General features: G+C 54.1%; 4 protein-coding genes across 4 annotated transcripts; 2 read left to right on the top strand and 2 right to left on the bottom strand.

Moving 5' to 3' along the window:
- Window positions 1-2,814: 2,814 nt before the first annotated feature.
- On the bottom strand, window positions 2,815-5,163 carry BO86DRAFT_449420 (uncharacterized protein). The gene is made up of 2 exons (XM_025676710.1): window positions 3,810-5,163; window positions 2,815-3,759 (listed from the first exon to the last, which is right to left on the bottom strand). Exons 1-2 carry the CDS (start codon window positions 4,915-4,917, stop codon window positions 3,113-3,115), a joined length of 1,755 nt encoding a protein of 584 aa, XP_025525678.1. The 5' UTR covers window positions 4,918-5,163; the 3' UTR covers window positions 2,815-3,112.
- A 207-nt stretch (window positions 5,164-5,370) lies between these two features.
- ysh1 (cleavage polyadenylation factor subunit YSH1) lies at window positions 5,371-8,882 on the top strand. The gene is made up of 5 exons (XM_025672457.1): window positions 5,371-5,867; window positions 5,931-6,028; window positions 6,325-7,459; window positions 7,512-8,169; window positions 8,223-8,882. Exons 1-5 carry the CDS (start codon window positions 5,715-5,717, stop codon window positions 8,786-8,788), a joined length of 2,610 nt encoding a protein of 869 aa, XP_025525679.1. The 5' UTR covers window positions 5,371-5,714; the 3' UTR covers window positions 8,789-8,882.
- Window positions 8,883-8,920: 38 nt separating this feature from the next.
- Window positions 8,921-10,916, bottom strand: BO86DRAFT_342539 (aminotransferase, class III). The gene is made up of 5 exons (XM_025669115.1): window positions 10,779-10,916; window positions 10,378-10,683; window positions 9,936-10,282; window positions 9,396-9,848; window positions 8,921-9,298 (listed from the first exon to the last, which is right to left on the bottom strand). Exons 1-5 carry the CDS (start codon window positions 10,789-10,791, stop codon window positions 9,029-9,031), a joined length of 1,389 nt encoding a protein of 462 aa, XP_025525680.1. The 5' UTR covers window positions 10,792-10,916; the 3' UTR covers window positions 8,921-9,028.
- A 776-nt stretch (window positions 10,917-11,692) lies between these two features.
- BO86DRAFT_449423 (putative C6 transcription factor) lies at window positions 11,693-17,147 on the top strand. The gene is made up of 9 exons (XM_025676711.1): window positions 11,693-12,244; window positions 12,322-12,627; window positions 13,411-13,595; window positions 13,679-14,247; window positions 14,300-14,339; window positions 14,396-15,431; window positions 15,488-15,810; window positions 15,869-15,939; window positions 15,988-17,147. Exons 1-9 carry the CDS (start codon window positions 11,830-11,832, stop codon window positions 17,093-17,095), a joined length of 4,053 nt encoding a protein of 1,350 aa, XP_025525681.1. The 5' UTR covers window positions 11,693-11,829; the 3' UTR covers window positions 17,096-17,147.
- The last annotated feature ends 188 nt before the right edge of the window (window positions 17,148-17,335 follow it).

Raw genomic sequence — 17,335 nt, forward strand, 5'->3', positions numbered from 1 at the left:
GGAGGAGGAGGAGGAGGAGGAGGAGGAGGCAGTTCAGGGAGTGGTCGGATCGTAGTCGGCCGTCCGCAGCGTCACGGCGGTGCTTGGTAGTAGGTTCGTCGGTCGTTTCGTCGAGCGCAGTAGGGGGAGACTCGAGTATCGTACCCTGGGAAATTGGCCAGTCGCGTCGGCTTTCCGAAGTCGTATATCACCAGTGAGAGTGAGATTGAGGAAAGGGGGAGGGGGTATCAAAACAGAACGTGTAGTGTAAAAGAGGAGGAAGGGAAACGAGAGATTGAGAGAACGGAGGAGGAAGAGGAAGAGGAAGAGGAGGAGACAGCGTGGGGATCGCAGACTGGATGAATGGATGAATGGATGGATGGCGAGGCGGTCGGTCGGGGAAGATCAGAAGAACCGCGTATGACTGACCCTCGCAATTATCCGAATCACAATGACTGAATTAATTACATAGCAGTTGTGGGATGAAGAGAAGAGGAGGAGGTGTAAGCAAAACAGCGTTCATGAGGGTAAATGGCGGGGGGGGCGTTGTGGGAATTATTGATTGATTGAATTCATTATGGGGGAGAGGCGATGGACGATGGATTGATTGTATGGATGGATATCGAGTATGTCCGACTTATGCTCTGAACTCGAGAACGATCGAGGTCAAGCTCCTTGAAATTGGAGAAATCAGGTCTAGTTATCCCCATTCCAATTGATCACAGTGCTACTGACTATAGAAGTTGCTACCATACCTACGTTTCGAAGACCAAGGCAATAATGGACGGTTGGAGGATTGTTTGATAAAAAGTAACGTCCATCATATTCCCTAGCAACATCATCATCATCATCATTAATGTATTGCCGCACGAGCACCAGGCGAATGGAACGAACGGTCGGTTATGACACGCACACCCTCTCCTCTTGCTCTCCCTCAATTTCCAGTCTTTCCAGTCCGTCTGTTGCGTAGGTTTCGATAATACTTTAATCTCGTGTGGTCTTCCCTCCCCCTTGCGAAACTGCCTGTCTTATAATTTCTCGGATTTCTCCCCTTTATCCCCCAGAAAGAATGACTGAATGACAATGAGCAGAGCCGATCAAATAATTAATAGTAACCTCCGGTCGTCATCTTCTGATCGGAGACTGGGTTCACCAGCCTGTCGATCCGCTGGGTTCCTCCCCAATCAGCCCCAGAGGCGAAAAGAGCAAAAGCCCACTAAACGGTTTAGTGAGAGAGGAGGAAAGTAAGTTAACGAGGCGAAGTCTAGGCTTATTCTTACCCGATCCACTGGACGGTTGCATACAATAGGGCCATAAAGAAAGGAAGGGTTATTGCTACCGTAAAACGATGAGTGTAGATAATCGGAAGAAGCAACTCAAGTGATTCGATGGTTACATGCACGAATACCGTGTATAAACTGCGATCATAGTGGAGATCACCCTTTCTTGTTTTGTATTTTGTAATTTTTTGTTTTGGCACATGGACAATAGTTCTCCGGGCTGTCTGTGTGTTCTGTCTCCCTATAACCATCTTTCTACGGAGTTATGCAGTGGCAAGACACCGGCCAGTCAGCATCTGCACTCTCGGCACGTTTGGCTGTCCGGAGTAGTCCTTACTTTGCCTGTCCCTGCACATTCACCACTGCACATTAGTTACTGTGCAGTGTGCACTGTACTGTACAGTTCTCTCTGTGTGTGCTCCATGCAAACTGCCCTGCTGCATTTGTGCCTTTGATCTCACATCACGAACCCCGAACACACTCCCAGCTAAACCAACTCACCACCGAGTCGAACCTCGATTCCCATCACAAAACCAGCCCCTCCCAAAACCCGAGCCCACGTTCCCACCGCAACGGGGCAACGCAACCCCTTCAAGCCAGCCTAGATAAGTAGGGTGTGCACAGCTGAGCCTCCGAGGCAAGATCATCCATCCATCCCCATCTCGGTGCTAATCTCCGCTGCCAGGTGCGCTGCAGCAGCGCAATTCGGGGCCATCGGGAACCGCGGAGCCAGATCGGAGCCAATTTCCCCCTCCTTCCTTCACGATTGTGCTGGCCTAATTTCGATTTTGCCCGTTGCCCGTAAACTAAAATCCTTACTCAGAGGTAAAATTGTGATTCATTATTTATGTATGCCACACGCTGAACTACACAACGTCCCTGCGTCCCTCTGACATCATCATCCGAAGTTCTTCCTGGAGGCGGTGGGGAAAGCAACGGTGAGGGTTTGCGTGTTACTCGACCCGACTTTTCTTTTGCGCTGTGGCCCTTTACTAGAACTCGCACTGCTACGTAGACGTGGATGCTTCATTTTCTGTTGAAATCTCGCTAGGTACTCGATGCAGCGCGAGTGAGAGTGGTTTAGGGTTGGTGGGCTGGGCTGCGTTGCGAGGGAGCTTGAATGTAGGCTGAACTTCTCTTTAGTATACTTCTGAGTAGGATGCCGGATCACCTGGTACAGCAGGCAGGGTTCATTGATTGGAAGGAAGGGCCGAGGTAGGTATCTACCATAATATACCGAAACAAGAGCGCTGAGCTACAAACGAATAATTTACCACCCTAAGAATGGTGAGGCGTTCCAACGGCCATTGTTGGATTTGCCCCACGGGAATCTCGGAGTCGGAGTAGCATGGGGTGCAGGGGCTTTGGAGCCCAGCCCTAACCGGCTCAGAAAACTCCCCGAGCCTTGCGCCTCGGTGCCTCAGGTACTCCACCCATGATACTCATTATACACACGACCTCGAAGTTCCGTGCTATGATCCGTGATCACACGAAAGTGAAGTACCGGACTACGAAGGCTATGCAATAAACTCATGACACACAGGATGTGTGCTTTCATCTTTTCTGTCATTCGGGGTTTCATCAGCAACATCATCATCCCCCGTCCCCTCATTCCTTGGCTCATTCCCCAGAAGCTAGTAGGTCATATTTTAACACAGCAGATCAGCGTCGTCCCAATCAGATTAGAAGAAAATGGGTAATAAGAGTTGTCACGAGAACATGAAATGCAAGAACGAGAGACGGAGAAAAGACGCTACATGCATCAAAGGGAAGGAAACTTCATTGGCAACACCACCGATTTCAGCTACTTTGCCAAATAAACCACGATCCTGCGCAGTGACAAAGAAATCCCCTCAGTCTGCTCGATCCTCCTTCACGTCCTTCGAGTAAGCTTTCTGCACATGGCGAGGGCCACGCCCATCGAGCTCGAGCATGAACACAATGTCCCGAACCTGGATCCCGGCGCCCTTCGCCTTGTCCTCCCGCCAGCTCCCTAGTCGTTTCGCAGGGGCCGGCGCTGGTTCACCCGAGCGGCCGGACTTTTCGTTGCCGGCGGTAGGCGTGGCCGTGCTAACACGGGATGGCGTGGAAAACCCACTGCCTGCCGCCGATCCACGATTCAACCAGGAATATGACTTCTTCGCCCCGAACATGCGCCCAGAAAGCATGCTGTTGGTTGCCATCCGTGCCGTCTCCACAGATTGCTGGTGTTGCTGAGCTTCGCTGGCTTTCGCGTCCATCAACTTCTTGGCTTCTTTCTTGGTGAGCCCCTTCTTGTCGATACTGGGTGCCTTCTCTCCAATAGGTGTTGAGGCTCCAGAGCCAGGGATATCTACACTCTCTGCTCGACTGGCTACGCCGTCGCCAAGGATGGCACTCGCGCTGCGTTTCGCCCGCTTCGTCGCCCGAGCGTCTTCACTAGAGTTGTCCTTCTCCGCGATGATGCGGTATTTTTCAAGTAGAGATCTCGTGCCTTGCTGATCCGCAGCTGGATTGGGACCTGATACTGTTAGTGACTTTGAGTCAGTAGCGATGGATAGTCAGACATACGTTTGGCTGGCGTGCTGGGATTCTCCGCACTACCATGCGTCACACTAGCCGCAGAGGCCACATCTTTCCAGTCAGCAGGAACCACGCCGTGGGAATGTGCGCGGCGACTTCTCGCCAGTGTAGAAGAATAATCCACAACTGAGCGCAGGCGCTCCTCACAGGCAATCGACATGAGGCTCAGAATATCAAGCAAGGGAGCGCCAGTTTGATTTAGAATCGTCTGTCCTGAACGGATGATAGACGACCCATCCGGTCCTGTCACTTCAATCGGCTGCTGGCGACCGGGGACGGGGTGATATAAACCCTCCGCGGGGATGCGAACGCCCAACTCAAATCCTCGTTTCTGCAACTTCTGCTCCAAAACCTTGGTCAAAAGAAATGAGTGCTGCAGGTGGTACTGCGCACGTCTTGCCGCTTCACTATCCTCTCGTGTTGGTTCATTGGGGTCTTTGAAAGGAGCGGGCGGCTGTGAGGCTGGCTCTGTGTAAAACGAGTCTTGAGTCGTAGGTGGCTTGTAATGTGAATTGTCACCGAAACTCGGAGTGGAAGGGGCAGTGCCAGTGGTCGATGGTTGAGAGGAAAATGAGGTATTGACTGTGGTAGGTGGGGGTGGTGGCTGATGGTGAAGCTGTTGCGGGGCGGGAGGTTGTTGAGGTCGGGGAGGTTGTTGCGCTTGAACACCAGGTCCGGAGTAGCTGCTGGTCAGATAGGCCTCCTCCTCGCGCACATCGATTCCGGATGACGCCAACACGTCAGTCAACTCAGCAGCGTCCGTGGCTTTCTCAACCGGTCTTGACGGAGGTCCCATCGTGCCTGAAGGAAGAGGAGGAGGAGGAGGAGGAGGAGGAGCGGGGGATGATGGAGGCGCGACACCGTTTAGATTATTGGCATTGTATGGCGCAGACTGGCTCGGTGGTAGTTGCAGAGTACCGAAACTGGGAGAGGCGTACGGTGACTGCGATTGTGGTAGAGGGGAAAGGCGCTGTCGCTTCGGAGGAGGAATACCACCATTCGGAATCGGCGACGGAGCTCCTGGAGACGGTGAGGTTCCTGGGGGCGAGAAGGACGGGGCATAGTGTTGCCCCTGGGGTGGTGGTGGTTGCGCCATGGTGAATTAATCTGCGACAGTCGATGGATTTACTTTCCGAATCAGATCGAACTCAGTCACGTCTATTGGAGATGCGTCGCGTATGTGTCGAGAGTCCGAGCGGAGTGCTGATAACCGCCACCGCCACCAACCGTAACCATTTCACGACATCGAAGTAAAATTCAATGCATACACAGAATCAGAGCAGGGATATCGTGGTAGGTATTGAGGGTATGCGCAGTGAATGGAGGGACGGGGAAAGCCAACGATGATGCTTTTCGAAATCGGGAAGGGGAGCTTCTGCGGACGAGGTTTGCTTCCCAACCCGATGCGGCGGGAAGGCCCGTCACGTGGCGCTAAAGGCCGCGCTGCCCGCGCTTAACTCATTAGTCACTCCTTAGTCACCACGGCCAGGCCGTTCCAAGCCGCCGACCGCGTCTTTTTCCCTTCCAGCTTGAACTATCCTTCTGTCGCGCCATAACACCCTTTCTTATCGGGAAATGGGCCAGGGTTAATCTGGGACTTTGAGACATTGGAACTCTGTGAAGATTACCATCACAAGTCACCTTTTTCAAGCCACACCCGGCCAGTACTGATCTGTTTCAAGCGCCTCTTTCAGCGCCTGCCATGGCCTGTGGTTCCAGCGCTGACTGACCGATTGACTGACTCCATTTAAACAAAGGCAAGCCAGCCAGCCAACTGTTGGAGCTGGACTGTTGCTCAACGTCAACAACGCAACAATTGATAATCGCATTGCGCATAGTTACACTAATCTGAAACCTGCCATTTTGATCGTCTAGCAGGCTGAGGTGCGCATCATGGCCACTAAACGCAAGGCAGCGGCGTTGAACGCCGCTATCGATGATGAGCCGGTCGACCCCGCCGACGAGCTGGCGTTTCACTGTCTGGGAGGCGGCAATGAAGTCGGACGATCCTGTCATATTATTCAATACAAGGGAAAGACTGTCATGGTGGGTGACAAGCAAAGTCCTATGTCTTGCTCTGGCGCCGTGCTGACTTGCCAACTTCAATAGTTCGATGCAGGTATGCATCCTGGAAAGGAGGGCTTCTCGGCTCTTCCTTTCTTTGACGAGTTCGACTTGAGTACGGTAGACATTCTACTCATCAGCCAGTATGTGGGATAGCCTCTCCTTTGTGTTTCGCCGTTTCTGCCACACCGTCCGTCGTAAGACGAGCTCATTAGCGCCCGTGTGCTACACCGTGTATAGACCTATGCACCCCGGGGTATATCTGGCAATAGCTTCTATTATCGCCTCGATCCCCGCTCATGTATATGAGACTCCAATAAAAATGATGTTATCTTCCATGCTGTGTCCTTGTATAATGCGTCGCGAGCAATGTCGTCTGCCACAATCGTGCCAGTGCCTCACCGGAATGTCCGCTGATACATGCTCCTCCTCTTCCTAGTTTCCACGTCGACCATTCATCGGCATTACCATACGTACTCAGCAAGACGAACTTCAAAGGTCGTGTGTTCATGACACATGCTACCAAGGCCATTTACAAATGGCTCATTCAGGATAATGTGCGAGTGAGCAACACGTCGTCCTCGTCGGACCAACGCACTACCCTGTACACCGAGCATGATCACCACACCACATTTGATCAAATTGAGCTCATTGATTTCCACACGACCCACACTGTTAACGGCATTCGCTTTACTCCCTACCCGGCCGGTCATGTCCTCGGCGCTGCCATGTTCCTGGTCTCCATTGCCGACTTGAACATTCTTTTCACAGGCGACTATTCCCGCGAAGAAGACCGTCATCTGATCCCGGCGGAGGTTCCCAAGGGCATCAAGATCGACGTGCTCATCACTGAATCCACATTCGGTATCTCGTCTACCCCGCCCCGTCTGGAGCGTGAGGCCGCCTTGATGAAGTCGGTCACCGGTGTATTGAATCGTGGTGGCAGGGTCTTGATGCCGGTATTTGCTCTCGGTCGCGCCCAAGAAATTCTACTCATCTTGGATGAATACTGGGACACACACCCCGAGCTGCAGAGGATCCCTATCTACTACATCGGAAATACAGCCCGAAGATGTATGAACGTGTATCAGACATATATACATTCAATGAACGATAACATTAAGCGGCTCCACCGTCAGCGTATGGCGGAGGCGGAGGCGCGGGGGGACAACGCATTGAGTGTAGGACCCTGGGATTTCAAGTTCGTCCGCAGTCTGCGCAGCTTGGAGCGCTTTGATGATGTAGGAGGCTGTGTCATGCTGGCTTCGCCGGGTATGCTCCAGACGGGAACCAGTCGAGAACTGCTGGAGCGATGGGCCCCCAACGAACGCAACGGCGTTGTTATGACCGGTTACAGTGTGGAAGGCACGATGGCCAAACAAATCTTGAATGAGCCAGAACAGATTCCTGCGGTGATGTCTAGAGCAGCTTCAGGGATGGTGAGGCGAAACGGCGACGAGGAGCAGAAGGTCATGATTCCCCGACGGTGTACTGTGGATGAGATCAGTTTTGCAGCCCATGTGGACGGTGTTCAGAACCGGAATTTCATTGAGGAAATCTCCGCACCTGTTGTGGTATGTATATGTCCGAGCCCGATTGTGACACCACACTGACTGACCTGTTTAGATCCTGGTCCACGGCGAGAAACATCAGATGATGCGTCTCAAGTCCAAATTGCTCAGCCTGAACGCCGAAAAGACCGTCAAAGTGAAGGTCTACACCCCGGCCAACTGCGATGAGGTCCGCATTCCTTTCAAGAAGGACAAGATCGCAAAGGTTGTTGGTAAACTGGCCCAAGTGGCACCTCCGACCAACGAGGACGACGGTCACTTGATGACTGGAGTTCTTGTCGAGAACGGCTTCGACTTGTCGTTGATGGCTCCTGACGACCTTAGGGAGTACGCCGGTCTGACTACAACCACCATCGTATGCAAGCAGCATCTCACGCTGAGCTCTGCAAGCATAGACTTGATCAAGTGGGCACTCGAGGGAACTTTTGGCGCCATTGAGGAGGTGGGCACCCCACAAAAGGAGATCAAGAAGGAAAGCGGAGACGGCACTTCAGATATGGAAGCGAGCCAGGTCAAAGAAGAGGTTGCAGATGAAGAAATCCCCATGGAGGACACGCAAACGTACCTTGTCATGGGCTGTGTGCTACTTCGCTACCACTCTCGCACCCGTGAGCTTGAGCTCGAGTGGGAGGGTAACATTATGAACGACGGAGTCGCGGACGCCGTTATGGCTGTGCTTCTCACGGTGGAAAGCAGCCCTGCATCTGTGAAACGTATGTTGGTATCCGGGCATAGTTGCAATGTATATGGCTAACCCGTTTTGCAGAATCCGCGAAGCAAAACCACCACCATCATCACCACTACGATGACGTTGACGAGTTGCCCAATCCCCACTCTAACCTAGGACCGGAAGAGCGATTCCGACGCCTGCTCATGATGCTTCAAGCGCAATTTGGGTCTGAAATCGTGGCCATCGAGCGTCCACGACTCCCTCCTAACCGGCTCACAAACGGCGCAGCGAAGCCTGAGATCAAAAGCGAGGCTGGCGACCAAACACCCATTAAGCAAGAGTATGAAGAAGAGGATGACGAAGACGAAACGATGGAGGAGCTGGAAGCGGCCGAGATGGCTCGTCTCGAGGCGCTGGGTATCCCCTTCCCGGGACTCGAGATCAAGGTCGACAAGCACGTTGCGCGGGTCTGGCTGGAGACTCTTGAGGTGGAGTGTGCGAACGCAGTGCTGAGGGACCGGATTCGGGTGGTCATTGAACGGGCCGTCGAAACGGTGGCGAGTATGTGGCAGGAGGGCCCGGCGCCTGCCATTATCGCCAACGGAGATACCAAGGAGGATAGCTCGATGTCCAAGGCTGCGGCCATCGAGGCCAAGGCATAGATACTTGCAGTTTGGTGTCCTGTACTTGTAATTCTTGATTAGGTCTGGGCCAAGCTGTGCCTGGGCGTATATGTCTTAGCGAGAATGATGATTCAGAAACTGTTTCCATTGGAAGCAACTCTTGCTTGTGTAGCCTAGCCAATTTCAATTGCATACAGTAGTGAAAATAGGCCACTTATTAAAGCATCCAGGACTAAACCCTTCCCCCATGTACTTCCCGTCACCAACACACTCTCATTCCTACCTGTCCATCATTCCGACCTTGAGCCTCCTAAAAACCGCCTCAACCACCTCGCCCGTCTTCCGAACAATCAAATCCACCTCCTCCTGGGTGACATTATACGGCGGCGCCAACAACACATGATCCCCTCGCACCCCATCCACCGTCCCATTGCCGGCATACAACGAGATACCAAGCCGAGGATCCATCCCCATCTCCTGCACCAACCCGGCCACCTTCACCTCCGGACTAAACGGCTCCTTTGTCGCTTTATCCCTGACAAACTCAATCTACACCACCGAGCATGAAAAATCCGCGTCAGCCATCGTCCCATTGCTCCAATGTATACCGCAAACACAACAAGAACAGGCAAAAGGAAAAACTCACCCCCCAAAACAACCCCCTCCCCCTGACCTCCCCAACATGCGGATGCGTCCCCAAGCGCTCCGTCAACTTCTCCCCGAGGTACGTCCCCATCCGCCGCACATTCTCGAGCACGTTATCCCGTTGGATGATCTTCTGCACCGCCAGCGCGGCCGCGCACCCCACCGGATGGCCCTGGTAGGTCTGGCCGTGCCGAAACACCCCCGTGCCGGCGTCGAGCACGTTTACGATCTTCTCGTGGATGAGCAGCCCCGACACCGGCGCGTACCCGCCGCCCAGTCCCTTGCCGATGGCCTGGAGGTCCGGGACCACGCCTTCGGGCTCCCAGGCGTGCAGCGTGCCGCAGCGGCCCATGCCGCTCATCACTTCGTCGAGGATGAGCAGGGCGCCGTGTTTGTGGACGATGCGTTGGATGGCGGGGAGGTAGTCGGGGAGTGGGGGGAGGGCGGCTAGGCTCTATGTTTTTGGGGTGGTGGGGGTTAGAGGTGTTTGTGAGGGGGTGGGGTTATGGCTTTGGAAGGGAAAGATAGATGTAACACGTACAGCTCCGACGACTGTCTCCATGACGATTGCGCAGACGTTCTCGGGTCCGACGCGCTGGAATTCGGCGTCGAGTTCGGCGGCGAGCCGGGCGACGTAGTCGGCGTCGGACTCGTTGGCGTTCTTGCCGCGGTACGGGTAGCAGGGGGAGACGTGGGAGGTGTTGGTCGATAGGAGAGGCTCGAAGGGCTGGCGCCGGGTGGTGTGGCCGCCGACGGAGAGGGCGCCCAGCGTCACGCCGTGGTAGGAAGGTTTGCGGGCGATGAAGCGTGTGCGTTGGGGTTGCGGGGTAGGGAGCTCGAGGAAGTATTGGCGCGCGAGCTTGAGGGCTGCTTCGACTGCTTCGGAGCCTGGGTGGTGCTGATGCTTAGTACTTTACGAGTGGTGTATGTACATGTGGGTGAGAGATTGAGGAAGAAGGGGAAAGGGAGGGGAGGGCTCATACCGGAGCTCACGATGAATGCTTTCGATAGCTGACCTCCGGTCGACTTAGTCAGGAACCGACCGAGCTCCTCGGATGCTTCCGTGCTGAAGAAGGCTGAGTGGCAGTAGGAGAGCTGATTCATTTGGTTGGTGATGGCCTGCTGGATTTCCTCGTGGCCGTGGCCGAGACACGCGACGGCTGCACCGCCGGTAGAGTCGAGGAATTTGGTCCCATCTTCGAGGTAGATGTAGCAGCCTTTTCCACCGATGGCCTTCTTGGGTATGTGCTGAGTGTCTCGGTGGAGAACGGCGCTCTGAATAGATGGCTCTGGCTTGGCGTTAGTATTCCAAGGTTGCTTGGGGCTAGGTATAGTGGTGCAAGTATAGGTTCAGGATGTATAGTGCGCTGATGCTGTACAGTACCTGGTTTCGTCATGATTGAGCAAATCTGTGATCGAGGTATCTGTGTATCGATCGCTGTAGTAAGTGTATGAGCCAGAGCAGCTGTGTGTTCATGTTTTTTGGCGGGGACATTGCTCGTATTTATGTGTGAGAGTTGAGAACATTCACCTTTGTTCTGGCTGTACCTCAGGTGTGGGGAGAGAGCGGGGGTGAAATCGGCAAGCCGATCCCATCTGGAGAAGCCGAGGATGTGGTTGGCTCCCCCCGCCGACGGGGCCGATCTCCGGGGTTGACTTACAGTGACTCAGTGATAACTTGATAATTCATAAAACTTCCATATCTGAGTGATTGAAGATAAGTCGTAGATAAGTATATGAGAGCTAGAGAGGTTACTCTAGAGATAGGGTCATAAGAAGCGATCAATGATCGGCAATGGACCATCTCGTACAGTACATAGCATCCAACTAGGGTAGCGAAGCAGTCCTAGCAATGTACCGGCAACAGCGGATGTCCATTTGAGTTCTGATTCCAACTATAGCTCTATGCTACAGATACTCGTCTTGACATTGTAGGAATTTAGGGAACTTAGCAGCATCAAGGTGGTCCGATCTACCTCAATGATGACACAGATGAGGTGCGATTCGGTAAGAAACCATAATGGCGAAAATTATTACTCTAATGAGGGTCTTTAAGCGCTTTCGTATATATACTAGAATCACGTGAGAGCAGCCTGAGAGCATACCGGCTTGTCAGTTCCTATTGGAATGGACAGTATATGCGCGAAATTGTACTCGGAGGCTCGGAGCATTTCCAACCTGTAGCTCCCACGAGCTGTGCTGTAACTTAGCTGTGGCGGGCGGTGGAAGAGCGAGTGTCCCGCTCCGCACCAGTTGGCCGGCCGGCCACTAAAACTTCCCTTCCGCACAGAAAGGCCAGCCAGCCAAACGGACCTCTTCTCCACCTCAAACAAAGCTCCCTCCCACATCTCCAAGTTCCCCGTCGTCCTCCCCTATACGACCTGATATCCAACCCACATCCAAATTCACCGGAGCAATACACAAAACCTTTCAACATGTCGCGAGCAGCCCGAGTCGAGGAGGTGTACGACTCCGACCCCGAGGAAGTTGCGCCCTCCGCCAGCTTCGCCAACGACTCCATCATTTCTCCTGCTGTCGTCCCCACCACGTCCTCTATGCCCACAAGGCCTCCCCCGGAGCCCACGCGCGAGATTCCTAAACACTACCAATGCTTGTACCCCATATACTTCGACAAGTCCCGGTCCCGCGCCGAGGGCCGCAAGGTCGGCGCTGAGCTGGCCGTCGAGAACCCATTGGCTCGAGACATCGTCGATGCAGTGCAGATGATGGGGCTGACCGTAGGCTTCGAGCCGGAGAAGTTGCATCCCAAGGACTGGGCCAACCCTGGTCGCGTGCGCGTGATGCTGAAGGACGAGAGTGGCCAATTGGTCAACCCGAAGATCAAGAACAGTATGCCAAATTCTTACACCATCCTTATTGCTGGACCACCAGTCGACGAGCGTTGGCGCTAATACTTCTTCGTTTAGAACACCATCTATACATCCTCGTGGCGCAGTACCTCAAAGCTCACCCCACCACCGAAGAATCGCCCTACCGGTTGAGAATCAGAGGCCTTCCGGTGCCCGAGAAACTCCCCGGCGCTCCCCCCGCTCCCCGCGGCTGGAAGATCGGAAAGATTCTCCCCATTCACTCCCCTGCCTACAGCGGTGGCGGTGTCAGCGACAACCCGCTCAAGGACGCCATGGCTGAGATGCAGAACATGCAGGGCATGCCCGGTATGCCCGAGATACCCGGAATGGCGGATCTGGCGAACATGATGGGCGGCTTAGGAGGTCTGGGCGGCTTGGGTGGCGGCAGCCCTGCTGCTCCCAGCGGCAGTGAAAAGAAGAAGAAGGACAAGAAGAAGGGCAAGGCTTAGGTTAGGGTGTCTGATCTACGCCACCCTTGTGGTGTGTTCACGTAGTATATATGCTTTGGGTTGCATGGGCATGGGCGAAAGGCGTTTTGTTGCTTGCAGATATAAAGAGCATCATTGCTGTTCTCATGATACCAAGTTGATATTGGAGCCATCATTCCTTTTGGTTTGTGTCGTAGGATAGAACACCCATGCGGCGAGGGCATTTGCTGTTTTCTCAATGTAGATATAAGACCTGCCTTTTACAAGAGTGCGCCAGCATCCAATCGTCCTCATTCTCGCATCTATCTTCCGACCTACAGGGAACTATTTTTTAAACAGGTTCTGAAGCTGGTGACGGTGTGTAGCTGGCTTGGGTATGAGGCGGCTGTCATTGGCCGAGATGACGGCGATTGCCGATAACGCTCTTCTTACCCCGGATGCCATCAATAATCATAATCACTCCTAATCGAAGCCCCGCCGACTGGAAATTATTCTTTCATAATTCCACCATCTCGATTTCCACACCCGCTGCGCGAAAGTCATTGCATTACTCAGTCTTATCACGCTATTCACTCATGGACTGAAGAGACTTAGCCCAAGCGCAGCAGCCTCCCCCATGAATCACCCCTCGTGCGCCGTCAATGGATCACAGCACCCCGCCACTGCGACCGAGGGACCATGAACACCAGCTCACCTCCCAGCAACCCCTCCAACCCAGGGCAAGCCAATCCCAGCGCTAAATCTCCGCGACGCTATGGCAACTACGATGCCACACCTGCCTCTGCCTCCTCTTCCTCCTCCGCTGCGCCGCGGGCCGGGAAAACGGGAGGTCGTCAGATCACGCGCAACCGCGCCAGCTACAGCTGTCATACCTGTCGGAGACGGAAGGTGAAATGCGACAAGGTATGTCTATTCCCTACATTACAAACTCTGCTATTCGCGCAAGTCGTCCTGAAGTTGACTCCATCCGCCTTGCGAATCCCCAGGTCCATCCAATCTGCGGTAACTGCCAAAAGAACGAAACCGAATGTATCTACGATGTCTCCGCGCAGAAAGACGCGGAGGCGCACAATGCGCAAGCCAAGGACGGACAAGGCGTCAAGCGACGGAGGGAGTCGTCGCAACAGCTGGACGACGACATGGATGAGCTCCAATCCATCTACGGCCATTTGAAGCGGTCCGGCTCGGCGGAGCAGAGGCTCGGGTCGCAAGGGATCGAAGCGCGGTTGGATAAGCTTACTTCCATGATCGAGCGGCTCAGCAAAACCAACAGTCAGGCATTGGATCCGTCGGAGAAGCGGCTGCTGTTGCAAAGTGCGGGCTCGGACTCATCAAAGAGGGAGCCTCGCGTGGCCAGCGCGGCGGCTGCGTCGAAGGCTGCGTCGAAGGCTGCGTCGAAGGCTTCCGATACAGCGCGCTCGGATAGCCCGCGTCGCGTGGCGGATTCGAGTGGGGATGAGTTCCCGATCCCTGCCGGCCATGCTACGGATTTGGTCGATCCGGTGGGGAGTCTGAATCTGGGTCATCTGAGTTTGGAGGATGGAGGTCGATCGAGGTAGGTTTCCTGGTGTGGAAGGGAAGTGGCTGTGTGGCTTATCGTGATGCAGATATGTGGGAACCACGTATTGGGCTTATATTTCACATGAGGTACGATTTGAATTCATCGACTACTGTTGCAGTATTTGCTGCTAACGGGAGTGCAGATCAACGAGCTCAATCAACTACTTAGGGTCCAGCACCGCTCGCATAATGAGCGGAACTCCCAGGACACTTCTGCTGAAGATACTACTACGGAACCTATGGAAGCGACACCTAGCCGCCAATGGAAGCCAATGCCAGATGTGTCTGGTGCGCTTGTGACCGATCAGGCTTCCCGGGGAGAAAGGTTCCAGAAATCTGTGCTGTTTCCATCGGGTGAATCACCTTCGGTCAAGGAAAAGGTGGTTGAGCCTGAAATGCTTGAGAACATGCCAACAAAGCGACAAAGTCACATCCTGTACAAAGGATTCATGTCTGGAGTTCACGCCATCACTCCGGTGATCCACCCACCGACCATACACAAACTCTACTACTCATTCTGGGACTGGTATGACTCCAGCAGCTATTCAGGCGACCCTTGCCCAGACCCGTCGTTCATCCCGTTGCTTTATGCCATCTGGTATGGTGGATCCGTTACGATATCACTACGAACCATCAAGGCTGAATTCAATGTGTCGTCCCGATCAACGCTCTCCAAGGCATACAACGATGAAGTGACAAGATGGTTGACCAAAATCTCTTTCCCTCGAAGTCCGTCTCTGCAAGGCCTGGCTGCATATCTCTTAGTTCAGACGATACTCGCGAAAGAAGAAGAGCCTCTAACGAGCAGTCTGTTCGTCAGTCTCGCCATGAGGGTAGCTCAAACCATGGGGTTGCATCGAGATCCTGCGAAATTCGGCATTGACCCCTGTGAAGCAGAGTATCGTCGTCGCATATGGTGGCATATCGTCCATATGGACGGTGTGGTTGCCATGTCCAGTGGGTTGCCCCCATTGGTCAGTGACGAGAACTACTGGGATGTTCGCGACAGTAGCGAGGTGAAAGATACCTTGCTCGGTACCCCAGAGGCTGAAAAGTACGACCGGCTAGTCATGACCGGCCTCAGGCTTCCTGACAACCCGGACGATCCAACCATTTGTGGCGGTCCCTCGATGGTCAACGTCTACTATCTGGCCGCACGGGGGAAGTATACGATGGCTCGTAAGTTTCAATCAACGCGAAACAGTGGCATAGGAAGTCTAATCTGTGCTCTACAGGTGCTGTTCGACGGATTTTGAAAATCCAGTTGGGTACCAGGCCCTTAACACGGCGGGATATGGAAGAGCTTAGGTCGATTCTGGTTGAGCTGCAGCAGAACTTGAACTCCATCGTCTCCCGTATACCAGAAGCCGATTTGGCCGATGTCTCTTCAGTTCCCTCGACTAGGTCTTGGTCTACCTCCTCGCTTGCTGAAAACCGCAGCAGCGACATTGAGCTTCCCGGAGAAGGGCCGAACGGCTGTCCTGAGCAATACCATTCTCCAGTCCTTGTGTCTTTCCACAAGTGGGCCAGGATTGTCCTCTCACTCTTCATTGACAAGGTATGTAAACTCACTTCAATCTCCTATAGCACACGTAATCTATGCTAACGGGTGCTAGGCATTCTGTGTCGCCTATCAACCTTTTCTAAAGAACGCAAAGAGCCGGATCTGGCCGGCTGCGAGACAAAGGTGCGTCCCACTTGATCCATATCTCTGGTAGTTACTGACTCGGGGTAGCGCTCTCCGCCATTGTCATGGTTTCATGGAGAAGTTTGTTTCTCTTGCAACCGACCCTGATTTCCAGCCATTCCAATGGAGCTGGCCCGGCAATCACCAGCCCATGCATGCCACCATGATCATGCTCATTGATCTTTACGAACGGCCCTACAGCGCTGAGGCGCCAAAATCACGGGCGTACATTGACAAAATCTTCTCCATGACAGGCCCGGATGGAGGAGTTGTTGGGGGTGAAGATGGCATCTCGACTCAACGACCCTTGAACGACGGTGGTCGCGAGGCCTGGGACATGATCCGCCGGCTGCGGCAGCAGGCCTGGCAGCGAGCTGGACTCGATCCTAGTCGACTATGGTCCGAACAGGCGCAGATCCAAGCGGGCGTGGCCGCCAGCGCCGATGACCATACATCTGCCCCTGGAGCAGATGCTGCATCTCGGCGACAACCCAGGGACTTCTCTAAGCTATTCCATAACATGACTCGATCTCACATCCGCCCCAACTCATCTCTCCGCTACCAACTCCCTTCTCCCACCCAGCAGCATCACCAACAGCAGCGAAGATCCCCTTCGCAATCAGCCAGCCCCCAAATGATGTCTCCTGACCCCCACCTCCGCCCCTCCTCCACATCCTCCTCCTCCCCCGTCGCCCAACAACAACAACCAAGCAGCGAACCGTCCCCCTCGTCACCCCTAACCCAACCCGGAGGCCCCTCGACCACGTCCTCCTCCGAGAACACGAACATGAACACAGCCCCCCTACTCCCGCCAGGCCTGAACCCAGGCTTCACCTTCAACCCACAATCCCTGCCGTCGGCACCACCTCCGGCGCTGCCCGCCTTCCTCGTCGATGTCGCCGCCGCCTCGCCCGCCACGCAGGCCATGACCGGGGTCCCCACCCCGCCCTCCATGGTGGATCCGAACCTAAACTTCGACTGGGACCAGTGGGACGCCGTCTTCGGGCAGCATCTGCCCGTCGCCGACGAGCTCATGGAGCTCGACCCGGTCACCGGGCTGGAGTTTGGGGATTTGGGTGTGCAGGGGAGTAGTAGTCCTGGTGCGGGTACGGGCGGAGAGATGTCCTCGCATCGGTCTCATTGGGCGGGTTATTGAATTCATACATAGTCGAAATGAAGTGATCTGAGCTCTCTTGCATTTGTTTACAAGGCGTAATAAATATACGCCATACGACATTGCGGGTTTAAACGGATGTCTGGTGATGTAGAGTGCGTGTTTGACTTTATTGAGTGTGGTTTTACTTCTTACTCGATAGATCCTATGTATACCCAGAAGACCATGTAATGCGGATCTGGATTGATGTCTGAAGAAATGGAGATAGGGGAAACTTTCAAA

Source organism: Aspergillus japonicus, assembly GCF_003184785.1.
Source record: "Aspergillus japonicus CBS 114.51 unplaced genomic scaffold BO86scaffold_41, whole genome shotgun sequence".
NCBI classification, from domain to species: domain Eukaryota; kingdom Fungi; phylum Ascomycota; class Eurotiomycetes; order Eurotiales; family Aspergillaceae; genus Aspergillus; species Aspergillus japonicus.

Bases quoted from the DNA above. Each gene is read 5' to 3' on its own strand.
- BO86DRAFT_342539 (XM_025669115.1), bottom strand. The intron at 9,849-9,935 runs GTACGTGTTACA...CCAAAAACATAG, and splicing joins TGGAGACAGTCGTCGGAGCT to AGCCTAGCCGCCCTCCCCCC. The intron at 9,299-9,395 runs GTGAGTTTTTCC...TCGGTGGTGTAG, and splicing joins GGAGGGGGTTGTTTTGGGGG to ATTGAGTTTGTCAGGGATAA.
- BO86DRAFT_449423 (XM_025676711.1), top strand. From the start codon at position 11,830: ATGTCGCGAGCAGCCCGAGTCGAGGAGGTGTACGACTCCGACCCCGAG. The intron at 13,596-13,678 runs GTATGTCTATTC...GCGAATCCCCAG, and splicing joins GGAAGGTGAAATGCGACAAG to GTCCATCCAATCTGCGGTAA. The intron at 14,340-14,395 runs GTACGATTTGAA...ACGGGAGTGCAG, and splicing joins GGGCTTATATTTCACATGAG to ATCAACGAGCTCAATCAACT.
- BO86DRAFT_449420 (XM_025676710.1), bottom strand. From the start codon at position 4,917: ATGGCGCAACCACCACCACCCCAGGGGCAACACTATGCCCCGTCCTTC. The intron at 3,760-3,809 runs GTATGTCTGACT...TAACAGTATCAG, and splicing joins TCCCAGCACGCCAGCCAAAC to GTCCCAATCCAGCTGCGGAT.
- ysh1 (XM_025672457.1), top strand. From the start codon at position 5,715: ATGGCCACTAAACGCAAGGCAGCGGCGTTGAACGCCGCTATCGATGAT. The intron at 7,460-7,511 runs GTATGTATATGT...TGACCTGTTTAG, and splicing joins AAATCTCCGCACCTGTTGTG to ATCCTGGTCCACGGCGAGAA. The intron at 8,170-8,222 runs GTATGTTGGTAT...CCCGTTTTGCAG, and splicing joins CAGCCCTGCATCTGTGAAAC to AATCCGCGAAGCAAAACCAC.